The sequence below is a fragment of the Sinocyclocheilus anshuiensis genome, unplaced genomic scaffold, assembly GCF_001515605.1.
Source record: "Sinocyclocheilus anshuiensis isolate Anshui unplaced genomic scaffold, SAMN03320099.WGS_v1.1 scaffold78, whole genome shotgun sequence".
NCBI lineage: Eukaryota > Metazoa > Chordata > Actinopteri > Cypriniformes > Cyprinidae > Sinocyclocheilus > Sinocyclocheilus anshuiensis.
The window spans coordinates 3821066-3845848 of NW_015544250.1; the positions used below are offsets into that span (position 1 = coordinate 3821066).

The 24783-nt window shown below is 36.4% G+C and overlaps 2 protein-coding genes across 2 annotated transcripts in view; both read right to left on the reverse strand.

Moving 5' to 3' along the window:
• LOC107697961 (MICOS complex subunit mic25a) overlaps positions 1–13102 on the reverse strand; it is a 73096-nt gene extending 59994 nt beyond the window's left edge. The window contains exons 1-5 of the mRNA XM_016498857.1: positions 13042–13102; positions 12833–12947; positions 11741–11819; positions 11533–11629; positions 10383–10527 (exon numbers count right to left, since the gene is read on the reverse strand). Coding sequence (XP_016354343.1) covers positions 10383–10527; positions 11533–11629; positions 11741–11819; positions 12833–12916 — 405 coding nt within the window. The 5' untranslated portion in view covers positions 12917–12947; positions 13042–13102. The remainder of the gene's footprint in view (positions 1–10382; positions 10528–11532; positions 11630–11740; positions 11820–12832; positions 12948–13041) is intronic.
• A 902-nt stretch (positions 13103–14004) lies between these two features.
• On the reverse strand, positions 14005–23985 carry LOC107697960 (serine--tRNA ligase, cytoplasmic-like). Its single transcript, XM_016498856.1, has 11 exons — positions 23777–23985; positions 20437–20507; positions 20255–20335; positions 19751–19909; positions 19454–19597; positions 19109–19264; positions 16451–16672; positions 16117–16246; positions 15832–15989; positions 15604–15733; positions 14005–14875 (listed from the first exon to the last, which is right to left on the reverse strand). Exons 1-11 carry the CDS (start codon positions 23910–23912, stop codon positions 14715–14717), a joined length of 1548 nt encoding a protein of 515 aa, XP_016354342.1. The 5' UTR covers positions 23913–23985; the 3' UTR covers positions 14005–14714.
• Positions 23986–24783: the final 798 nt, after the last annotated feature.

Below are 24783 nucleotides of genomic sequence, written 5' to 3' on the forward strand. Positions count from 1 at the left end.
ACTGTTTCCTGATCCTGGAAGAGTAGACTACAATACCAGCTGTTCTGACTCACAGACTGCAGGTACGTTTTTTATATTTAAAGGATTTGCCACTGATGATTCAAACGCGAGTTTTGAGCAGTGTAGAGTAGCGCTTGTTTGTCATTTCTCCGATCACAAATGCAGACATGGTTTTATGTTTACGCGGCGCGATGCAACGCGTAAAAAGACAGTATAAGTCATTATAATCAGTAATTATGTCCCCACTGGATGCAACAAATGCCTCGTTTATAATGGGTTTTAATGTTTTTGTCTCATCGCTCCAGCCGGACAGGGCATCACAGTATGGTAAGGGGCGTAACATTTCCGTCACACGCTTGAGGTATTCGGCCAATCACAACGCACTGGATAGCTGGCCAATCACAGCACACCTCCGCTTTTCAGACCGATGAGCTTTGTAAAAATTGGTGCGTTTCAGAAAGGAAATAATGAACAGTATGTGGAAAATAAAGTGTTTTTTTAACTTTAAACCGCATAAACACATTTCATTACACAAAATAATGTTCTTTTTAGCAACATCATATGACCCCTTTAACACAATTCACACTAGGATGAACAAAAAGCAAATTCACACCAATTCAATCCATGATGCAACATACCTGTCAGATGCAGCTACAGAGGAAGAAAAGACAGGATACAGAAGGAAGTGAGCTGTCGGCAAAATCAACCTAATCTGAGACTCACAAATTATAATTAAGACTGGATTAAAAAAAAAAAAAAAAGGGATGTCAATGTGGGGATTGATCAATGTTAAGATTAATCAATGTTTAATGCCATTAACACATTTATACATTTGTTTGGTGTCTTTATTCATATTTGCATAGTTAAATTTTCGGATCATTTTTAACCAAAAAAAGTTACGGACTGCAGCTTTAATATAGATTTCAATTGATGTGCAGTCACAACTCTTAGCTGAAGAATCAAGAGTTTGCTCCCTGCTGGTCTGATGACGGCAAACTCATCACTCCGTCTCAAAGAACTCACAGAGCCTGTTGAGAGCCACACACACACACACAGACACAGCTCCTGACTACGCACACGCCTTGTCATTTCTTTTTTTATCCTCTTTAAATTCTCTGTGGTGACAAAGCCAATCTGATGGGCGTGCTGCACTCATGTAACGCTCTGTTTGGGATCTGGAGCAGGCTGATAATACTCAGGCAAGCATGAATTACACTGATAAGTCTAGAAATGAGCCCTGCTCAGAGTTGGTTTACCGTCAACAATGGTGCATGCGTGTGTGTTAGGCTGTAACTCAGCACCCAGGCCAGGATCGATGCAAAGTGACAGGCCGTATACGCTCAAGAAGAAGTGAGGACACTGGAGGAATGATGAACTGAAGGCTGCTGAACACATTACATCAGCTATAGCGTATTATCACGGAGTTCTCCATCAAAGTTTCAGCATTTAGTTTGCTCAAACAGCTCAAATAACAGGTTTTTCAGACAAATGTTAAAAAACATCTTTGAGTAAGTCATATCGCTTACTAAATTAATCTGTGGAACAAAAATTGGATTTATTTTTTTTGTCCAAACAATGAAAGTCAATGTTGTTCAGACCCCAAAGACTTTCAGAGAAGAAAAATACATAAAGGTTTTAAGAGCAACTTAATCCAAAAATAAATAAATATCAAGATATTTGTTTGTTTGAGGGTTACTTTAGTATTGAGATACTATTGTAGCTTTTATTAATATTTTGAATTAAGTTTTTTGTAAGTTTTTAAATCTGTTTTCATTTTAATTTAAAAGTTTTAGTAATTTTGTTGTGCTTTTGTCATTTTTATTAGTTTATGTCTATATTGTTTTTATTCATTTTTTATTTCAGTTTTTAATTGTAGTCGTTTTAGTACATCAAGTTCAACTAGTCATGAAAATGAATACAAACTTCTAACTTCATTGGCATGTTTATAATGAATTTACATTTTTAGTTATGCCAACTTAAAAAATATTTTATAGGGTAGAAACTGAGTAAAAAACTATTTTTAATCCTTATCCGGTAAAAAAGCTGGAAAAGCCATAAGGTCTTCAAATATTTTGTGGACAATCAGAACCCATGGAGTCAAAAATGTTGAGAACCACTGCATTACAGCATCTCAATTACACATAAAATTTCAGCATTACGCATTTCCAGTTAGAACAAAAGTGAGATTTGGATGTTAAAATGTTTCAGTCAGACACCACATAATTCAAAAACATAATTAAAACAGCTCATTTCTATTTATTACTACCTCTAGTAATGATAATCCGCAATTAAATGCTCTCCCCGTATGAAATGTCCAGATAACGGTCTTACCAGACGGCTATTGATTAAACTGGGTCTTATGAAAAACTGATTTAATTTAATTTCAAGTTTTGGAGGCAATGCGACTGAAACTCGCAATGAGTAACAGTTGTCGCATATTCTCAGATTCGTCTCTTGCACAAACACACACACACAGTGCATCTGTTGTGTCCTGCGGTGTGTGTTTATACTCCGTCATCCCCTCTAGGTTGGATGTGCTGCGTTACCATCTGATATCTGGGCACAGCTTCCCTCCCGCTTTCCTCGTCTATTTACTCGTCTGCGTTTATTTAACACGTAGCTCCCGGCTACGCAATAAATTAGCACTTAATATTCAAACCGACTACCCAGAGTGCACGGCGCTGCAGTCGTCTGGGGAGGAGAAGAAAGGGCCACTTGCTTCTCTCATGCCGTTGCCATGAATAATTTCTCTGCCGGCGTTTCGCCTCTTATCTGAGCCTGATCCGACCACCGTGTCAGAGAGAGCCGATGTCATTTTCGAGCAGGGTCTCGAACGTGATATTGATGACATGAGGGAAAAGAGATTAGAGCAACGAGACAAATCTAGAGGAACTATTTGACAGAGGGTTGGAATTCGTTCGGCACCAGTGGGAGAGACACAGGAATCAGCCTGGAATGGTCAAGTGCTCATGAGGTATACAAATTTAATATGCTCATCTTCCTTTACTGAATGGCAGGTAAAGTGTACAGCTATCATTCATAATCCCGACTGCCTTCAGAGGTTACCTGCCCCTAAATGATACCGTTCTCCAACAAATATCATAGTTGCACCTTTTTTTTCTTAAAATGCTCAAGGAACGTCATTGCCAAGTTAGAATGTGTTCATATGGGAAATGTAGGTTTAGGTTTAGTCCCAGTTCTCCTCTCTCTCCCAAAATAATTTTCCTTCCCATTTCAAATTTTCAGTTCAATTAAAGTAACAAAAAAGTTTAACTTTTCTCTTAAAGTACTCAACATAGAAAGAAAAAGAAAAAGTATGAGATGTGGGCTAGTGGTTATCACATGTGGTGCAATTTTGGTGCTCATATGGGAAATGAAGGTTTAAATCAAGCTACAATCTTATTTCCTCTCTCCGCTCAAATAATTTCCTGGCCTGTCGTCTTTCTAATCCTAAAGTCAATAAAAGTGAGAGAAAGTCCAAAAACAAACTTTATCTTTCAAACTAATTTTCTACTTCTCTTAAAAGGCAGCCTGGAAAAAAAAAGGAGTTGTGGACTAGTGGCTAACTAGCACATGTTTCAGACTTGTTGAGCCTTGGTGCTCACTCAGAAAACACAGGTTTGAATGCAGACAAACTTATTTGACTTTTGCAAGACAATGTCTTTCATTTCACCGTCCATAAAGGTGTCAAAATAAGTCCCATTTAAAATTCTGACATCAATAAAAGTGACAAAATGTCCAAAAAGAGACAAACTTTGTTGTTTTGGTGCTCGTATATGAAATAAAGGTACAAATCCATCCACAATCCTATTTCCTCTCTGTTCAAATAATTCTGGTTCTGTTTTCTTTCTAACCTTGCAGTCAGTATAGGTGACAGGAACAGTCAGACTTTCTCTTCCAAACAAATTTTTTAGTTCTCCTTCAGGAAGTCTAAAAAAAAAAAAGTTGTGGCCTAGTGGTTAGCACATGTTTCAGACATTTAGAGCCTTGGTTATCATACAAATTCTAAATTATTTGTCTATTACAAGATTATTTCTGGACTCCTCTTTAATTTCACTGTCAATAAAGTCCAAAAACCTACAAACTCAGCAATTTCTATTAAAATGCTATATTTTCATGTTGAGGCTAGGTGCCCACACAGGAAACACAGGTTTGAATTCAGCCTTAGAAATAAGAAATATTTAAATATTTATTTATATTAAATAACTTTCTAATTATGTGTTCAACTAAGGTCACAAAAAGTAATAAGTAAGTTCAAAATAACCAAATTCCTCATACTTTTGTCATAAACACTGGCATTTTGAGGTTGACATGGAAAACAGAAAATCATTCTCAAATGACACAAAGACGCTTACCAGAACAACCTGTGACACACTCAAAAAAGCACTTTCGACGGAGTGATAAGTAAACACTTACAAACACAGAGACAACACAAGACCTAATCCTGCACCTAATTCCCTCTTATCCCAAACTCCTGCTCGAACAGCGACGCTAGAACGGAAGAAACGGTGCAGGAGGCACAGGATAAAATCTATCCACTCCACCTGCCTGCCGCGGGCCCCGCTGGCAATTACCTGAGCTCTGGCCTGGCTTGAGCTCAGAGAGCGCGAGAGTCTTAATGGCTTTGCATGCAGGAAGATGTCAGAACTGAGATTACAATTACTGATAGGACTCTGCTACCAGACCGACTCTCTTCTCTCTCTCGCATGCCGCACCGGATTACTCACACTGAGCTTCTCTGATAAACTGCATGGCGAGGGGAGATGAAAAGTAGGTAAATAAATAAACGAAGGGATGACGTTTTCACAAGGTGCGGCGTGTGCTTATTATCTTCTGTTGGAGGTTGTGGGGGGGGGGATGCTGATGTCTCTGATGAGGTATGTTATGAGGCTGGAGTTTCACAGCCTTGATGAAGAGATAAAGCTTTCATTTCCAAAGGAAATCACTAGTCATTTAATACACACACACACATGAATGCATAAAGAACTGCAGTGAAATCCTTCATTTTCAATATAATATATTTCCATACAGAGAGAGAGAATATGAAGGATTTTAGTGAAACTACACCGTGTTACATGAACTGCATTCATTTGAAATAGAAATCTTTTCTAACATTGTATGTCTTTACTGTAACTTTTGATCAATTTAATGTGTCCTTGTTGAATAAAAGTCCTTGTTATATCAATTTTCTTACATTTTTTTTCAATCATCTTACTTAGTCCAAACCTTGGTTTCCACAAAAATATACAAGTATACATATATGTAGCGTAACTGTTTTCAACATTGATAATAAGACATGTTTCTTGAGCACCAAATCAGCATTTCACAATGATTTCTGAAGTATCATGTGACACTGAAGACTGCAGTAATGATGCTGAAAATTCAGATTGGCATCACAGCAATAAGCTACATTTTTAAAAACATTCAAATAGAACAGTTATTTTACATTGTACAAATATTTCACAATATTATTTTTTATACAGCAGACAAGAGCAAAAATTAAGATTATGCAATAGCAAAAAACTGATTCTAAAAATCTAGCACTGACACTCATGTTATCAGAGTCTCAGGCAAACCCAATGAATGAATGAATGAATTTAATTAATTAATTAATTAATGAAGTCTGCCTTGCTTCAGTTTACTCTCATGAGCTAAAACCACACAGTTTTCTCAACTCAAGAGATAGATAGTGGTAACAAAAAGTGACTACCATTCCAAATTTAAATACTGTAATAATGTACCAGAAACATTTTACAATACCAATTGGCACTTAAGACCTCTTGGGCGTTGTATTGAGATTTGGCAGACATTAAAACACTGACGTGGTGTTAAAGAGTTATTCTGCCATCTAGTGTCTAACAACTGAATTTACACAATTTTACTGTATGCACAAATTATATTCAAAGAAAACAATATTTAAAGATGCCAAGGAAGTACTAGTGTAACATCAAAATACTGATCAGGGGAATGTATAAATGAATAAATGATAGTGATCTCATACTGTAAAAGGACTGACTCGAATCACTACATAACCTGATTATAGTGAACAACAGGAAGTGAGCCCCCACAGCCTCCATTCACACACAAGTGTGAAACTTAGTGCAATGATGTCACACCATCGCAGGTACACTCAAAAACCAGAGTTAAAAAACATCATTCATCTGACGCAAAATCAGATACGAGAGGTTGGAAAAGGATCAGAGTGCTTATCGCAGAGAGATAAGCCAGGCATAGAAGCACTCCGATTATTTTAGCATCTCTCATGCATAAGTAACAACTGAGCTGGAGGAGCAGGCGGGCAGCTCGGCGGCGAGCGTGAAGCGGTGTTAATGAGATGAACTTTTTAATGGAACTGTGGAAAGAGAGTGCCAAATGCAAATGCAACTTATCACCTCTCCCTGCCAACAGGACAGGGAACGCATTAATGCATTTAAGAGCAAAGAAATTACCCACAGTTCTCCCCTCTCTCTCCGTTATTTTTTTATTTATCTTGTGAAGGCTTGTCATGTACAGTGAGAGCTCATGGAGGGCATCCGCACAGGCCCTGGCAGATGGATGGAGGAAGTAAGGCAGGAGATGAACAGACAGTGAATGGTGCATTTCACAGAAAAAAGTGTTCCTGCAGTCTGAGTGCGAGTGCAGGGGCGGAGGTGACACATTACTGCATTTTAATACATTTGTACTGTAGACAGTACATTTTTAATACTCTTTGTGGAAGACAATATCTTAGAGAACAGCAATTCTTTTTGCGAGGCAGTTTTCAAACATTGAATGTAAAAACGGCATCAAATCAGTGTAATGAAAAGGCAAAATGTTAATGCAAGTACAAAGCTACTCCCCCTAAAAAGTGAAAAAATCTGAAAAAAAGATTAAACAAAAAGACATTAGGAATCACAAATCGCAAGGATGTTCACAAAGACAGTGAAACAAATCAGTGAGTCAATACACTCACAAAAACAAATTCTCAAAGCTATTCAACCCAAATAAATCATCAATCATCTTCAGTTGTTTCTAACTGTGACTCTTCATAAATAAATCGCTTCAAATTTGTAACAACATATGCAACTCCACCAATAACACACCTGAAAATTCCCTTTTAGATGCCTGGTGATCAATCATATACTACAACACAGCAACAGACAAGACAGAAAATACTGTATGCACAAGCCAAAAACACTACTGCCACTCAATTCAACTTCACTTTGGAACAGATGCAGGGTAAAAATACCAAATCATAGTGTATTCATGTACTGGAACACACTTCTAATATTTATAACGGTAACACTTTTATATCAATATCCTTTTGCATGAAACAGATAGCAAAGGATCAATTCCTCCTCAGATGGCTGAGCTGATATCTCACCATGACTCATGTTTAACAAGAGGTCTCCAGTGATCAGGACATTATTGATAATCATGAATATTTAGAGGCACAGACCTTGATGTTCTGCTCTGAAACGCACCAGCAGAACAGAGAGGAGTTGCCATGTCACAGCTTCATTCTGATTAATGATAAGACTTCCCATTACATCTACATCACACAGAGACACTGCATGTGGCTTGCAATCCACATATAGGGTGGTTCACTGATGGGTTGCAGGTTCATAGACTATAGACCACAGAGAAAACAATCAGTGCTAGTGTAAATAATAAAATGCCACCGACCATATAACAGTACATCAGTAGAATAGCTAAACAAATAGGCTTTTCAGCTTTCAAATGGGAGAAAACATGCAATACATTTAGTTAAATAAAATCCATTCAAATTCTACTCATCCATCACTTAATATTTGATTGATTGATAAAACACATAATATTTGATAATGCTGCATATAGCTGGACCTACACTACCATTCACAAGTTTGGTGTTGGTAAGAAAAATATATATATCTTATGCTTACAATAATTCAATCAGTAAAAACTAAATATTGTGAAACATTATTACAATTTAAAATAATACTTTTCTATTATAATATAAGTTAAATGTAATATATTCCTGTGATGGAAAGCTGAATTTTTAGCAGTCATTATTCCAGTCTTCAGTGTCACATGATCCTTTAAAAAAAATTTGATTTCGTGTTCAAGAAACATTTTTTTTATATTATCGGTGTTGAAAACAGTTGTGCTGCTTAATATTTTTATGGAACCCATGATCATTTTTTTCAGGATTTTACTGATGAATGGAAAGTTCAAAAGAACAGCATTTATTTGTATTAGATATCATTAATGTCATAACTTTTGATCAAATTAATGCATCCTTGCTGAATAATAGTATTACTGTCATCTTGGCAGCTAACTGAAATGAATAAGTTTAAGTTGAAACACTAAAATTAATTCAACTAAAACTGAAATAAAATAAATAAATAAACTAATAAAAAACTAAACTAAAATTAATTAAATTGTAAAAATAAAAGCCAATTCAAATATTAATAAATATTTAAAAAGTATATAAAGTGAAGCAAAACCAGCTGAGAACCACTGGTGTAAAAAAATAAATAAATAAATAAAAATCCATACTGAACTCCACACAAACATCAGAATCACAGCTGACGGTTGTGGTGACATCTGGCCATGTTCACACATCTGCTAATAAGACACTGAGGTTGAGAGAGAGATGTTCAGGGATGAATAGGAGGATTGAGACATAATTACCTTCACAACCTGCCTCCACACACACATACAGACAAACACGTTTACTCTTCAAAGCTTGAGCCCAGGGGAAGCTTTTCTATTAAGTGTCCAGAACATGTCAGAGCTCAGATAAGACACACCATCAAGACGTACCACAGCATCCGTACAACATCACACACACACAGTCCTTCAATCCAATGTCTACAAGACAACGACATGTACAATGTGTAACTCGTATAGACTAGATAAGGTGGCCCCTCCAGGGGCCCAAGAATGAAGGGACACAATCCCTAAAGGACCTGAATAAGTGGATGAGAGGAAGTGGAAGATGGGACAAAGGAGTGGAATTCAAAGAAGCCAATTTCACCCGTGTCAAGAGAGCAGTAGCGTGTTTCTCCGACAGGGACATGACCAGGCCGAGTGTTCCTCACTGCAGGACTTTATTTAAAAAGAAAAGCTTTCAAACTGGGAAATTAAGAGCGATAAGAATACAAGTTATTAATTTTTTTCTTTTATTATATTTATTTATTGCGGAATTGTGAACTAGTTTGGCTGTTTGAACAGAGATTAATGTTATGTTAAATTAACATAGTAATATTTAACACAGTTAAATTAACATAGTAATATTTTATATATAATAAAAATATTACTATATTAAATGTATACATTTATGTGCGTGTAACTTTTTTTTTTTGCTGTTGCCAACATTTTATAAAAGCAACTTGGTGCATTAATATAGAATGTGGGGTCACAGGTGTCCTTTTTACTCATTCATATAGTTTAAAAACAGAATCAAAATTCAGAATCAGCCCTATCTGTTTTATAAAGCAAGTTATTAAATGCTTAAAAAGACAGAACAGATAACTACAAACTAGTTCATAATCTCTACCACAATACTTGTGTAATAACACAAACAAATAGTTAAATCAGAGTTTTGATATAATTCATTCAAACGAACCATTTGAACTGATTCATAACTTAATCAAACATACAAAATGTAACGCTGCTGCTATTTAAATTAAAATACGCTATTAGAACACCTCCAGACAAGAAACAATTGCAAAACTAGTCTGATTGCATGGTCTTTAGAAAACTTAATGGATGAATAAAAAGTGTATTTAAATCAATGCACAATATTGCTTAATTTTATATTGCCATCAAAATCATCAGAAAAATATATAGCAAATACTCAATATAATACCATTCAAAAGTTTGGAATCTGTAATATTTTTGTTTTAAAGTAGTCTCTTATGCCCACCAAGGCTGCATTTATTAGATTTTTTAAAAATCCTAATTGTAATTTATTCTTGTATTGGTAAAGATGAATTTTCTTTCTTTCATTTTCTAATTGTCTAAATGTCTTTACTGTCACTTTTGATCAATTTAATTCAGCCTTGCTAAATAAAAGTATTAATTTCATTTTTTTTATCTTACTGACTTTTGAATGGTAATGTACACTACTAACAGTAAACATCATTATTATTTATAAAAAAACATGGCATTAGCATGGTACACATAGGTATCACCACAGTGCCATAAAACAATTTCAAAAATAATGTGATTGCTACCAGACTGCCCTGAAATTCCTAACATGACACGATGACTGACAAAGGAAAAACCTAACATTATGTACAGTATTTACATCGCTTGTCTGAAAGTACAGTGTACAAGTCAGAGTGTGTTTGCATGCATTGTTACACTTCTGTCCTGAAGTATTGTGCAGTGCTGAAGTGTTTGTAGAAGAGTCTCACCAGCTGTTTGGCTTTCTCAGACTCCTGCCGCGTCTGTACTCGCTCTCTCTGCACCGCTCGAGTGATATCCTGCCGGGCTGCCTCCCTCTCTTTGCGTGCGATGTGAGCCAACTCCTCCTGTATAATGGCCTGCTGCTGCTCATACCTGTGCAAGCACGCACACACACAGACACGGCTTTATTTACATGCCTGTTGCCAAGCCATGATTCACTCACTGCAGTTCTCAATCCTACCACAGAGCGTCAGTGTTTTGTCCACTGTTCTTATGCTTGTTTCAACTGTATGATTCACACTTGAACAGCATCCAGGAAAAAAATGAGTCCTCTTCTAATTTAAGGTCTCTTCCCTTGTGAGAGCTACAGTGTTTAGTATTCATGTCATATTTTATCAATACATATATTATTAGATTAGAAGCTTAATTGGGAAAAATGCAAGATGAATTGATTGAAAGTGTTTAAAACACATATGAAGTGATTCAGAAAGAACTAGAAAGAGCTGAAATGAAGGGTGTGTCATGTGGATCTGTGTTTAGGAATAATATTGGTGGTGTCTGTCTGACTGGATCAGTTGACTCCGCTCAAAATGGCGCTGTGTTAGTATTTTAATATATTGTTGTATTATATATATAAACAGTTTTTCAGTCCTATTTTTTTTTTTAAAAGGCAGCTACATATTTTCATGTATAAGACCCATTTTAGATTTAAATGGGTATACTATACCAAAAAATTTTTAGTATCTGGAAAATTTAGTTTCTATTAAATTGCATTATTTTTTTTGTTCTACTCACTATAGTGCTGTACTGTTAGATGTATTATTTATTTTATCAATTTCATCTTATTTCTTTTGTTTACTTGTCTATTTTAATCTAATTTGTATTATTTAAATTATTTTAAATAAAATCTTATTATTGATTCATTTTAATATAATTACATGTGTATTTATTTTAAAGGGGTCATATGATGTGATTTCAATTTTTCCTTTCTCTATTATTTATTTTCATTTTTAAGTAAAAGTTAAATAATATCTATTAACTTATCTTTTATTATTTAGTCATTTTTACAGTTTTTTTCTCTCTAAACTTTTCCACAGAAAGTTTAGCACTCCCCTGAGGGTCCTCGGACGCCAGTTTGAAAACCCTGCACTAGAGTACCTCTTCCTGAGCTCCTCTTTAGTGTCAGGAAAAGTTGTCCTGGCCTGTGTCTTTGGAGGTTGCGGGTCAGATGTGCTGGATGTTCGAGTCTGCTGACCTGCAAGGTTACAGAAAAATTTACTTGCATTACAAATTAAATATCTCACTAATTGCATCTCACACAATAGGCATATAAACTGCAAACATTTATGAAAACATTGCGTCACACCTAGGTTTTCTTTATTGTTGACAGGCGGTCTTGGATCAGCACTGGCATTCCTCATGCGCTGTAGGACGTCTTCAGACAGCTAAGGACAAAAAAAAACAGTGGAGAAGTTACACAAATGTCCTCAACAAGCCCATAAAATTCTTCCCACCATTGGGAACCAGCAAATACATACTCAATATAACAAGAAATATATACACATAGAAACGATAAAGCTTAATCATTCCTTCTGGAACAGCCTTGCAGATTTGTAAACACACAAATTTTAATAATGAAGAATAACTTGTTTCGGTTGACTCAGTGTTTCTTCTAACTAATTGGTTGAATGATTTAATGACTCACACTCAACAAAAAGGTCTTACTTGTCCTCACCTACTGACCTAATGGGCAGTGGGCAGTCGTGGCCTAATAATTAGAGAATCAGACGGGTTCGAGTCAGGGATTGTAGTTGGGGGGAGTGAATGACCAGCACTCTCTTCCACCCTCAATACCAGGACTGAGGTGAGACCCTTGAGCAAGGCAGGGAGCCCCCAACTGCTCCCTAGTGGGCGCTGCAGCAAAAATATGTGTGGGGGTGTGTGCACTTGGATGGGATAAATGCAGAGCACAAATTCCGTGTATGGGACACCATACTTGGCTACATGAGCCACTGAACGAATTTTTAAGTGACCGAACTAAAAAAAAGATTCGAGTCGCTCGAAGAACCAAACTCTCCAGTCTGTAGTCAACTCTCTTTATAAAGAGTATTGCAAGATTAACACGCTTAACGTCCCGACAGGACTATACACCTGCTCTTGGTTTCAATTACATTTCTGCACACCTGAGGAGCCACTAGATTAGCAAGGACTCGACTGCCATAAACCAGAGCCCGTCTGTCAATCATGTGCGAAAAAACCCCTACATATCCATGTGTTTGTGAGATGACAGACATCCGAAACAACACTGCGCCGTTTTCTCAAACTCGTCCCGTTCAGTGAAGGAAATTTGGGTAACCTGACGGCAGATTCACGCAAAAAAGTCCCACAAAAAAAAACAATCGTATCGTGAATCAGAATGACTGGTAGGTAGTAAATATGGGATGTTGGATTAATTTACCTTCACTCCACGCAGAATCCTCACCCTGTCATCCTCATCTAGGCCGAAAGAAACTCTCCTAGGCGTGCTTTCTCCGGATCCCATAGCTTTTTTTGCTACAGCTCCCTTAACGGATCTTTAATAAAATATATATTTTTTTATTCTTGTATTGAAAATAACACAAATTATTCCTTAAACACGCAGATATGTTTGACAGATTTGCATTTTACCTTTAGGAAGTGGCAGTTTGTAAGGGGCAGTATCCTGAAACATTATTGGCCAACGACAGTGCAATAAGCCAATAGAATTTCAGGATATATATCGGCGAATGGAGTAAAGGCTGCTGGGAGTTGCAGTCAATAAGCTGTACTTTTCATTAGCCCCTAATTTAGTCAAGTGCTCATTTAATTTTAATGGTTTAGTGTACTTTATATTTAATAAGGTATTGTTTATTTGTAGTGTTTTAAATTACGAACTGCAATGTTTATTATCTCTATCAATAAAAAACATGAACTGTGAAAACTAGAGGTGTAAAGTTATCCAATAAATATTGAGTTGTATGACTGAGGCTATGCTTCAGTTGTTATTTAAAATGACTTCCAAAAGCCCAGGTGGGAGTAATGTTTCTTGCAAGAGCTTAAACAAATGTTTTAAATTGGTATAGATCTCTTTTTTATTACCTCCAAGCTCCAACTAAGTATTGTTTACAAAGTGACTCTGGATAAATCTCTCATAAACAGTAACTAGATAAAACGCAAAAAAATAAGAGTTTTCTTTTCTGACATCATTTGATTCTTGGTGTAATACAATGGCGACCAAAAAAACATTTTGTAGCAACTCTATAGTCTTTTTTTTTTCAACTCTGTACAGGTGAAAATGCATTCTGTTTTTATCACAATATTAACTGCTTAAAAGTCCATTTTGTAGATATATGAAATAAATAAGCTTTCTAAAAACACCCTCACAAGATGACTAATATTAATGTTGGCTGCTTGTACTCAGATAATTAATTTGGTATATTGTTGATTCCTGTACAACAAATTGCTCCTAATTTTTAAGTCGCTTCAAATACAAGTGAGCAACTTTTACAATCATTACTGAACATGAGATATTAGCCTCTTAACAACCCATAACTTAATATTAAAAGCATTCAACAAATGCATGACACAAAATATAATTCAGAGACCAGACAATGTTCTCCTTCAGGTATTGATTTATTCTCAAATGCCATCATACTCCTTACACAAGGCATCATAAGCAAGTACTGTACATATAATAACATTCCCTGTTTTACAGACAAATCCGAAGTAGTAATGTTTCTATGAAGGAAAAGACAGATTTGAATGAGAGGAAGCTGCATTTTTGACTGCTTTAACTTTTGTGACAATGTGAATAGTAAGTGCACAGTAATCAATAATTACCTTCACTTTAATTATAGCGCAAATATTAACTGCAAGAGAGAATATTGAAAGAGGTCTGTCCATTATCCATAACCAATTTCCATTCAGAATATCCAAAATTCCCACCTCTAATGTGGCACTTGATGCAGAATGTAACCATGCATGTTCCCTTAAATTCAACAGCAGAATTATAATACAATGCCTCAGGTAATTACAGTGTCATAAAGGCATTTCATTCTAACGGCTAAATGTCTGTCACAACACTATACATGTTTAATTGAAGATTTCACAGACCTCTCTGTAGGAAACTGATTTGAGATAAGATTATTTAACACGACACCATCATCACCATTGACAGTGCCATAGTAGGACTGTCCCAGAAGAAGTAAACTGAAGCAAGGACATGACAGTGTGACCGTTTCAGTGGACAATGATTGTGAATGGAGTGCACAAAATAGAGGGCTTGTAAAGAACCATTATGATTGGCTGGGATTGAAGGGGGTCTAGGAGTCATTGACTGACATGTTCTCCACCTTGTTCTCTAGATCAGCATTACCACCCTGCTGTTTCTTCTTCTTCCCTCCTTCCTGCTGTTTCTTGTGCTTCTTGGTTGCCTCCTGGTCGATAGGGGCTGGCTTCACGAACTTGATCATTTCTGTTAAACCTGAGTAAAGAAACCATAATATTGACAGACAGCTGGTGGCTTCTTGTCAGAGAAAACATAGTCTACATATAATGAACATCTACCTAAAGGATCTACTCATAGCTCAAATCTTGTGATTTATGACTACTACTCCTACAGCACAACCAGTGTAGTCTGATTCCCAAACAAATTAATCATCTGAGCCAAAGAATGACTCTTATGAATCTGATCTTTGTAGCGAGTATAGTGACAGTTCAGCTAATGTAATCCGATTCCAAAACTAATGACTCTTCTGAGCCGGTTCTTTATAGTGAATCAAAAACACGAAATGACCAATGTCATCCAATTCCCAAATGAATGATTCTTATGAGTCAGGTGACAGGTCTTTTGAGCAAGCCAAAAACATTCAGTGTAACCAGTGTGGCCAAATTCCCGAAAGAATGTCTCTTATCTGATACCCAAAAGATTGACTCTTATGAGTCGGTTCTTTTTTAGAAAATCGAACACATACAGCACAACGAGGTTTGCCTGATTTCTGAACTAATGATTCTTATGAATCACTTCTATATAGCAAATCAAAAACATACAGCACTAACACTAGGAATCATTCAAAAGAACCAGTATCGGAACATATCGAATAAGCTACCCCATCCCAAAACAAACAACTAGCACCTCTCAAGTCTTTTTCATGCATTTAGTATAAGATTGAACCAAACTTTACCAAAAAATCCATATTTAGCGATCCTCACCTGGAGGCATGAATGCCTTGAGGGGTTCTGGAATAATGATGCCTTCCTCTGTCTGAAAGTTCTCCAGGATAGCACAGATAACACGAGTGGTCGCACACATGGTGGCATTTAGCATGTGCACGAACTCAGCCTTAAAGAGAACAAACACAATGACCAATGAAACTAGTTTGATACAGTAAATACAGATTACCCAGAATCCTTACTCAGAACTGTGGCGTAGAACTGTACCTTGTCCATCATTTTCTTGGTCTGCCCGTAGCGAATACGTAAGCGGCGAGCCTGGTAGTCTGTGCAGTTTGAGCATGACACAAGCTCTCTAAAAGCCTGGGAGCCTGGGAACCAAGCCTCTAAATCCAGCTTTTTACTAGCTGCATGGTTCAAAGCACCTGTGAAATAAAAGCAAACAATATATTTGAAGCTTTGTTATGGGATGCTGTGAAAAGCTTTTACTCATTTCCAACAAAAGGCGCCCAATGGCGCTCTCAATGAAAATAAAGAGTAATGTGAACAAACCTGACACAATGTTGACGATCCGGTAGGGGATTCCTAATGACTGATAAAACTCCTCAGCAGTTCCAATCATCTCATCAAACATCTCCCAGGACTTGTCGTCATAAGGAGAGGCGTAGACAAACTGCTCAATCTGGAACGCGATGGAGAAAGATTGTGATTTTGCTATTATACAGTTTGTTCTTCTCATTAATACCATTAATTTCTTCAAATTATTCACTTTCTGCAAAACATGCTGATTTGGCTAGTGCTCTCTTTTTCTTGTAATGAAATAAAGTCATCTTAATGCACATATTTCATTGTTCATTCATTATTTCAGTGATGGAATAGTTTGGACCTTCTCAAACTGATGGACCCTGAAGATCCCACGTGTGTCTCTGCCATGAGAGCCCACTTCCTGTCTGAAGCAGGTGGAGATGCCGGCATAGCGGATGGGAAGGTCTTCTGGCTTCAGCCACTCATCTCTCAGGAAGGCTGCCATTGGCTGCTCCGATGTGGCAATCAAATACTTCTCATCCACCGTATTGTCGTCAGACTTCTCGCTCCCCTTCCCAATCACCTGAACAAACACATTACAGGAAACGCTGTAATTCTTTGCGGGTTCGGATTAGAGGCTGACATTTTTTCGGGAAACAAAATCACTATTAATCACGTGATTGGGACGGGACAGGAAAAAATGTCAGCGGGAGTGGGCGGGACCGGGAATCGTAAAAACACTATGATACCCAACTTTATACACAAATATACCTTTTATATAAATAAACTATAAACTGTATATTTTAATTTTGAACTCAATTCTAGTTGCCCTGTCTCTTTATGCTCTCCTCCTGTTTGCTCTGGTGTGGCTGGTTAAGTGAATGACGTACACAGTCCGTGACGGACAGATCGTTAGCGGCTGGTCTGTGTGGTAGCCTAATATAGTACATCGGGTAGGACATCCAAACGCCCGACTATTATTCATCGACCTCAAATATGGCTTTTCATCTGAAAGATGTATGTAGTAACAACTTTACATGGCCGCTCAATCTAATGTTCACCTAGAGAAATTTGCGCTATTCAAGTGTCTGTGTGGAAGCTGAACAGCAGCGCGCTCACTGCGGGACAGATGGAGGCGCCGGTGCGCTCACTTGCTCTTAAAATACTCTGTAATTTTTGGTCATACAGATAAAAGTAATACATCTTTCTTACATTGTGTGCACTCAGAATATCAACGAAACGTTGCGCTTCTGTAAAATAATTCAAGCAAACAGGATGCGCTTTCTGCCGTCTTGGTCTGTGAACTTGAGCGAGAAACTTCGAAACTCCGCGTATGAAAAATATATCTATAGAGAGTGAAATGTCTACTTTCAAATGAAAAAAAATTCAAATAGAAAACGTTTGTGTTAGCATGCATGATTTACATGAAATTTAATGTGTGTGCCAGGGGCGATTCTAGGATTTTCATTTTAGGGGGACTCAGCCCACAATGAGGGTATAATAATAAAAAATAAATAAATAAATAAAATAATGTCTGACTAATAGGTTAGGGTGGTATACTAAACCTATTGCAGTATTCCACTGTATTGCATAAATTAGATTGGAAATAACATTTGAGTACTGAATAAACCAAATACAAGTCTTCCTGATCACAAACACACAATTTTACTGTTTGCATTTCTAGTACAAACCTCTTTCTATGCTCAAGTACTGTCTGTCAGTCTTCAATAATGTCTGTGCATGACTGTATGGTAGTTAATGCCACATGCACTGTAATATGTTTTATATTGAAAGTTCAATTTTCAAATGAAAATAGCAACATTTTATAAAGTATGCATTCATATGTGTTAAGGTCTAACGTTACATTTTCGCTGGAGGAAACAGCTGTGGTGTGATGAGGGGTAAACACAGCGTAAACTTTACAGTAGATGGGAAACCGATTGCTCCCCCATGACATTTTGTGAACTGTATTTATGACAAAGAACTTCACAGATGCAGATATAACAATCTACCGATAAACACACACCTTGTCCTCTGTTTCTTGCTCTGCGCCGCCGCGGTCAGCGGATTGAAGAACATGCTGAAAGACGGGGAGGAGCCGCAGTCTGCCGCCGTTTTCATGAAATTTAAAGGAGACTGAGGCGATCATGAATTTGTGTACAGTTTATGGAGCTAATCGCTAAATTTTTAGAGGTGCCGAGTAGAAATTTCGGGGGGGCTAAAGCCCCCGTAAAAATGGCCTAGCAACACCCATTGTGTGTGCAATGCACACTGTGCATTGTTTAAGCTGGCTTTCAGTTCAATAAAATAACAAAAAACTACATTTTGGATTTTTATTCAACTAAAGTGGGCATGCTGTGATCTGTACTGTATTTTTTTTTACTGTAACTGACAGATTCTGGCCAAAAAAACAACAACACGGGAGTGGGAGGGAATGGGAGTCATTCTTCTGGGATTGGGACGGGACGGGATTTTCCCACAGTTTTTTCATGGGATTGGGACGGGACGGGATTTTTTTTTTTTTGTGGGAGTGGGACGGGAGAGGTTTGAAAATCCACTCCCGTGTCACCCTGTAGTTCGGATCAAGACTCTATAGAGGGTCTTCTACAGCAGCTGACCAACTGTCTGATTCATTTGAATGAATCTGTTTGTTTGAACACTTTATTTCAATGTACCAGTTACAGGATTCCCACACCTTTATATACGCACACATATACAGCATATTATAATTTATTTTGTAATATAATTTGAAACATTAAATGCAAATATAAACATAATTTGTAAATATTGTAATCGTTTTTATTATAATATAAAATGTATGTTTATAATATAAAAAATAAAATTTGCAAAATAATATTCTATATAAAATAATATTTATATATATATATAATTTATTTCATAAATCTTTCATTTGGTTTGATTAGTTGCATTAAATGAAAATAGTTCAAATAAAAAAAATTAAAACATTTAAAAAAAAGTCAAATTAATGGCTAAATAAAGTAACAGATGTAGGTCAAACCTTGTAGAGCTCCTCGTCAAACTGGCTGAGCTGAGCGACCTCCTGCATGACTTCTTTCCTCATGAAGAAGGGTGTGTACAGGAGGGTGTAGCTCTTGCTGTACAGGATCCGCAGTGCGTAGTTAATTAATGCCTGTTCCAAAAAAACTAAAGGCCCCTGAAATTATAGAACATATCAGCCAAGAAATTAAAAAATGGGTGTTTAGGGTTTTTTGGATTGTTTGTTTCGAAGAACTGGCAGCAGAGCAGGTTTAAATATTGTGAAAAAAGCTAAATGGGTCCAAAATGTTTTACAATGTTTTCCAAAAGGTTTACACAGAAGCAGTGCATTTAAAGGGCAACAAACCTTGAGGAAGTATCCTCTGCTGCCAGCCACGATGGCTCCTTTTTCCCCTTCGTATCCATCCACCATGACAACCAGGTCCACGTGAGAGTACTTCTTCTGCACTGTGCAGTCACCGCAGGTGCGTTCCACCTTATTATCAGCATCCTGGGAAAGAGAATCACCGCTTTATCCTAGTCTCCAGATGGAGAAGTTAAACAGCATCATTGTAGTTTGGTTCATTTGCTCTATTCTAATTCCATGAATGTTCCTTGGTGTTTGCAGGTTTGCAGGACCTGCGCAGTGTATTGTGTGAATCACCTCATCGTTGCTGATGGGCACAGAGGGATGCAGGAGGTTGCCGATCTCTCTCAGGTACTCAAAACGCTCCGCCTCCACCTTTAACCGATCACTGTCCGTTTTCTGCACCGCCTCGTCCACCAGTAACCGCACCTTCTTTATCTGAGTCACCGTGAGGGGCTGACAGGGACAGGATGAAAAATACTGGTCACAGATGGATGTGGATGATGAGTTTGATGAGTTTAACTTAATATAAAAGCACTTTAATTCAAAAGATTTTGAAAGACGCCTCTCATCCTCATCAAGGCTGCATTTATTTGATCAAAAATACAGTAAAAAATGGTGATATTGTGAAATATTCTTTCTATTTAAAATGTAATTTATTCTTGTGGTGGCAAAACTGAATTTGCAGCAGCCATTAATCCAGTCTTCAGTGTCACATTATTAATGTCTGTTTAATTTTAATTATTAATGTCTTTACTGACACTTTTGATCAATTTAATGTGTCGCTATTGCTTGACTCACTGATAATGTTTCTCCAGTGAGGGCTTCCAGATTCTGAGCCTCTTCTGGAAGAGTGTCATCATCACCAACTGGCTCTTTTTTCTGCAAAAACAGAGTAAATCATCATAAGACCAGCAAGCAGAATATTATTATTACTCAGTGATAACAGATTAAAACAAACATCTGACAGCTGATTTATGTACCTTCATCTTTTCCCCGATGGCTTTGCTGCACAGATTCTTGGCCTTGTTTAGATTATCTGCAGTGAAGCGGCCTGAAGGCAAAACAAGAGAAGTATTTCTAACATCAATGCATGCCACTGATATGCTTTCAATAGGGTTGTGGCGGTGAGGAAATTTTCCCACCAGTCAATCGACGTGTGACAACACCGGTAATACCGGTATCACCGTGGGGTCAGAGGCGTTCCCTCTTTTCCTCGCTTTTAAATAGCTTGAAAGCGCCGTGCGCATTTTACTTTCACTTTTGAATTAGCGGCAGTTCGGCGTCAATTGCTTGAATGCAACAACAAAATACAACGTCAAACTCACTTTAGCGTATATATAAAACATAGAACTTTTATTAACAAAACAAATAAAAATACACCATGCTATAGGGCAAGTTATGCCTAATATAAAATAACAAATAACTTTCATAAAGTTTAATAGGTATACAAAACTGGAAATAAGTAAACATGTATAATATATAACCAAATAAATAAGAAACGTATAACATTTATTAGCAAAACGAATGTCAAATAAAATAAATAAATGACACAGTTTAAATAAAGAAAATCAGCAAACAATGTGGAACCAATTAAATAAGAAACAAATGTTTAAAAAAAAAACTTCCAAAATCACCTTAGATAAACGGCAAAAGTCAACAGGCTTTTCAAAATAAAAAAATATTGCCAAACAGGCGCTTTTGCATCTAGTTTCGAAACTAAATCATCCGCGATCGTCTTGTCTGTCTCACCCCACTCTTCTTGTCAGTCAGCTCGACTCACTCTCCTCACTGGAGAAATTCAATCTGATCTGTGATGCGACTGTCGTTCGGCACGCTGCATTGAGCAGCCGCGTTCAGTTTTTAACTGTATTGTCTGTTCTTTTACTGAACTAAATTATTTTTATTACTATAAAAAAAATCTAAACGACGGTGGGAGTAGGTAACGCGGTGGGCAAGTAACGTAACCGGTGTTGCGACTTAACACCGGTATCACCGTCAGCACCGTCTATCGCGGCAAGCCTAGCTGTCAAGTGGCCTGGCAAGAGTAATTATACTATCTTAAGTTTGGAAATCACCTAGAGAAGACGAAAGATTTTGGTAAATGAGTAAATGTGCTTTAGAGAGTAAATGTGGAATTATGCCAAATTAATTTAATTTTGTCTACTTTTCAGTAGTTGTATTTCTCATAACATCAAGTATTACACCAACTAATAAAATGTTGCCCAATGTCGTCAGTCCAATGCAACAATGTTCATATTAAAGGCTATGAAAACAAATATAGTGAATGTAACTATGTAGGCTTTGCAACATATTATGTGCAAAAAAGGGTTAAAATCACATTACAATCTAAATACAAATAAATTCTTTTAAAGCAGAAGTTAAATTTGCTAACCTAAAAATAAAAATAAATAAAAACAAAAGCACAGACTAATTCACTTTAGTTACTGCTATTATAAAAATACACTTACTTGTAGGTTTAAAATTCTACATATGGCACATTCATTGTCCAACTACAAATATTTGAGCAAAATGTATATTTTAGTCTATTGTGCTCTTGTCTGTTTGGCGTGGCTCGTTCACTGAAGTCTGTGAAGTTTAGCGAAGACTCGCATGTAGAAGACTCATCCACTCCTGACAGCAAAATGGAAATATTTCCATGACTTTCTAACATTCACAGATGGAGAATATACCTGTGATAAGTTAATTGAGGAAACCACCACATCTCAAATGCATTAAACAGCGCAAGTAGTAACTTTAGCAGCACAGTCACCCTTTCTGTCAGACCATCTGACAGGGCAAGCCGATTTAAACTATACATGTTAGCTATATCTTACGAGTTATTTTAAAGCCTGCTATGTGCTCACCTCGTATCAAATCACTGTATATCGATATAAACGGTATTGCCTCATACCATATCGTTTACAAAAAATATATTGATATATCATACAAACTCGATGCCCTAAATCACACTGTATTACAATATATTGTATTTGCATACTTTCACTAGTAGAATAAGGAATACGATATAATATATTGTAATACAACACAATTTTCATTAATTGAAATTAAATATAAATATTAAATCAAATTTCAAGTCGCCATGAAACAAAAGTTGCAATAGTCTTTTCTTCCCTATTATGATGTATATCTGAGTAAAACAGATTCTTGAAAAAGAAAAAGATGGGAAAAAAGGTCACCAGATAAGAGATGTCATTGCAAGAGGGAGGATTGCTAATTTGATTAAATATTACTATTAATATTTATAACAACTGTATAATAATATACAATATTACTGCAATTTTACACCAAAAAAAAGGTCAATTTTGATTTCAGGGTGACTTGAAATGAATATTAGAAATAAGTTTAAGTTAAAATTCTAAAATTACTAAAACTGAAATAAAAAATATATATAAATAAAATAATACATTTAAAAAACAATCTTAAAATATTATATCAACAATTCTAATCCACTATAAAACAAAGATGACAATTATGTATACACATTTTGCAATAAAAAAAGTCCTTATTTCTCTATACTATAATAATTAGAATTGGTGGGGTGCTTAATTGTCATAAAAATGTAAAGGATTCATTTAATTTCTTTAAAAAAATCATTTAGATTTTGTCCTGGACACGTTATTGCCAGTTTCCACAAAGAATCCCCCAAAAGCATAACAACCAGAGGAGCTATCTAAAGAACAAGCAATTCACTGAAGGATTACTTGCTTCTATATGATCCTTTACCTGTGATAAAGCATACCAAGCTCAAATCTTACTAGTGAGCCTTTTAGATGAATTTAAATGAATACTGAATGAAATTGGCAGCCTGTCATTCCCTAATACTTTCACTTTAGTTGCAAAGTCAAGAACATGGTAAAACACTGACAGTCACACAACAGCAGCTCCTCCCGATTCACTGCCATAGAGATTGCATCAGATTCTGCCGGGTGATGCTACTGCGACACATTTAATCAATACATACTCATAACTCTCCGAATAACGTATGAAATTAACATATATTAGGCTCAATAACACATACTAGTTTCATTAAATAAAGTAAAAAAAAAAAAGGTTAAGCATGCTATGACAGCTGTGTTAACTATTAGCGTCAATGCAACATGCTAACTTACTCCAGTAACGTTACACCGGCATTGCGGTTTCTGAACATTTATATCATGTGCTATAGTGCAATTAGTGTGTATTTCCCTTTGTAAAGTTTGAATGTTTATGAACAGATCTGTTATACGTGTCACAATCTGTTCTCATTCACAGGCTGCCATGCGTTTCAATAGCTTTAGCGTTAGCAGCTAAGTTACTCACATTTCCTCCATTCTGTGTCCGCCTCGACCAGTTTATCTACCAGAGACACATCTTTGAACCGTTTCCTCTGCGTTCCCCTCACGATTTCAGGATCGCCGCCTTTGTCGGTGCGAAACAGGTCTAAATCGAGCACCATGATGCCTGTGGACGACGTGTGCAGTGCGGATGAAGGAAAGAATATGGAAAGTGTACTGTGGAGGGATATGGAGGGGAGGTGCTAGAGAGCAACTGTTCATGAATATTCATCACATCAAGTTCTGAATCATACTACGGTTAAGGCTGAGCTAATGAATATTAATTCGTTTAAACCGACGTTGCTTGGCAACCTTCCCGGAGCCGCTGTTTCTCAAAGGCTCTGGAGTAGTCAGGCGTAAGTTAATTCATATTCATGAGCCAAGCTTTCACCATAGTGTCATTCATGCATTTAACTGTTGCAGGGACATCATCAATTTACTGCCTCTAATAGCATGATATTAAAATCATCCTATGTGTCAATAATGATATTTTATTATTTTGTTGTATTTTACTAGATAAAGTTGACAGGTTATGGTCAATAAAAGCCAGGTTTACTGACAGGTTTATGTTGGTCTAGCCTACATAAATATTTTATATGGCATATAATGACCAAATGCTCTATAAAGCAGTCCTGGGTAGATTACTTACTAATTGTAGCCCTTTACTGATTCCAAATTACATGACAAAAATTGTAGTTAGTAATCCATTACATCACACAATTTAGGTATTTTTGATTACTTGTTTACTTGATTACTTGTTATAAACGACATGAAGTGCATTAAACGTTTCATTATGACAAGTTTGTGAGTTTAATAAAAAGCTAATAATTAATTAAATAATAAAAACAATTAACAATTGTACAATTAAAATAAATCTTTTTAACATAACAACAATCAAAATAAAACACTTTTCTAAAAAGAATAAATATTTTATTTGTTTACTTGCATGTCATGTGACCATTAACCAACATGCAAATGTTTTACTTCAATATT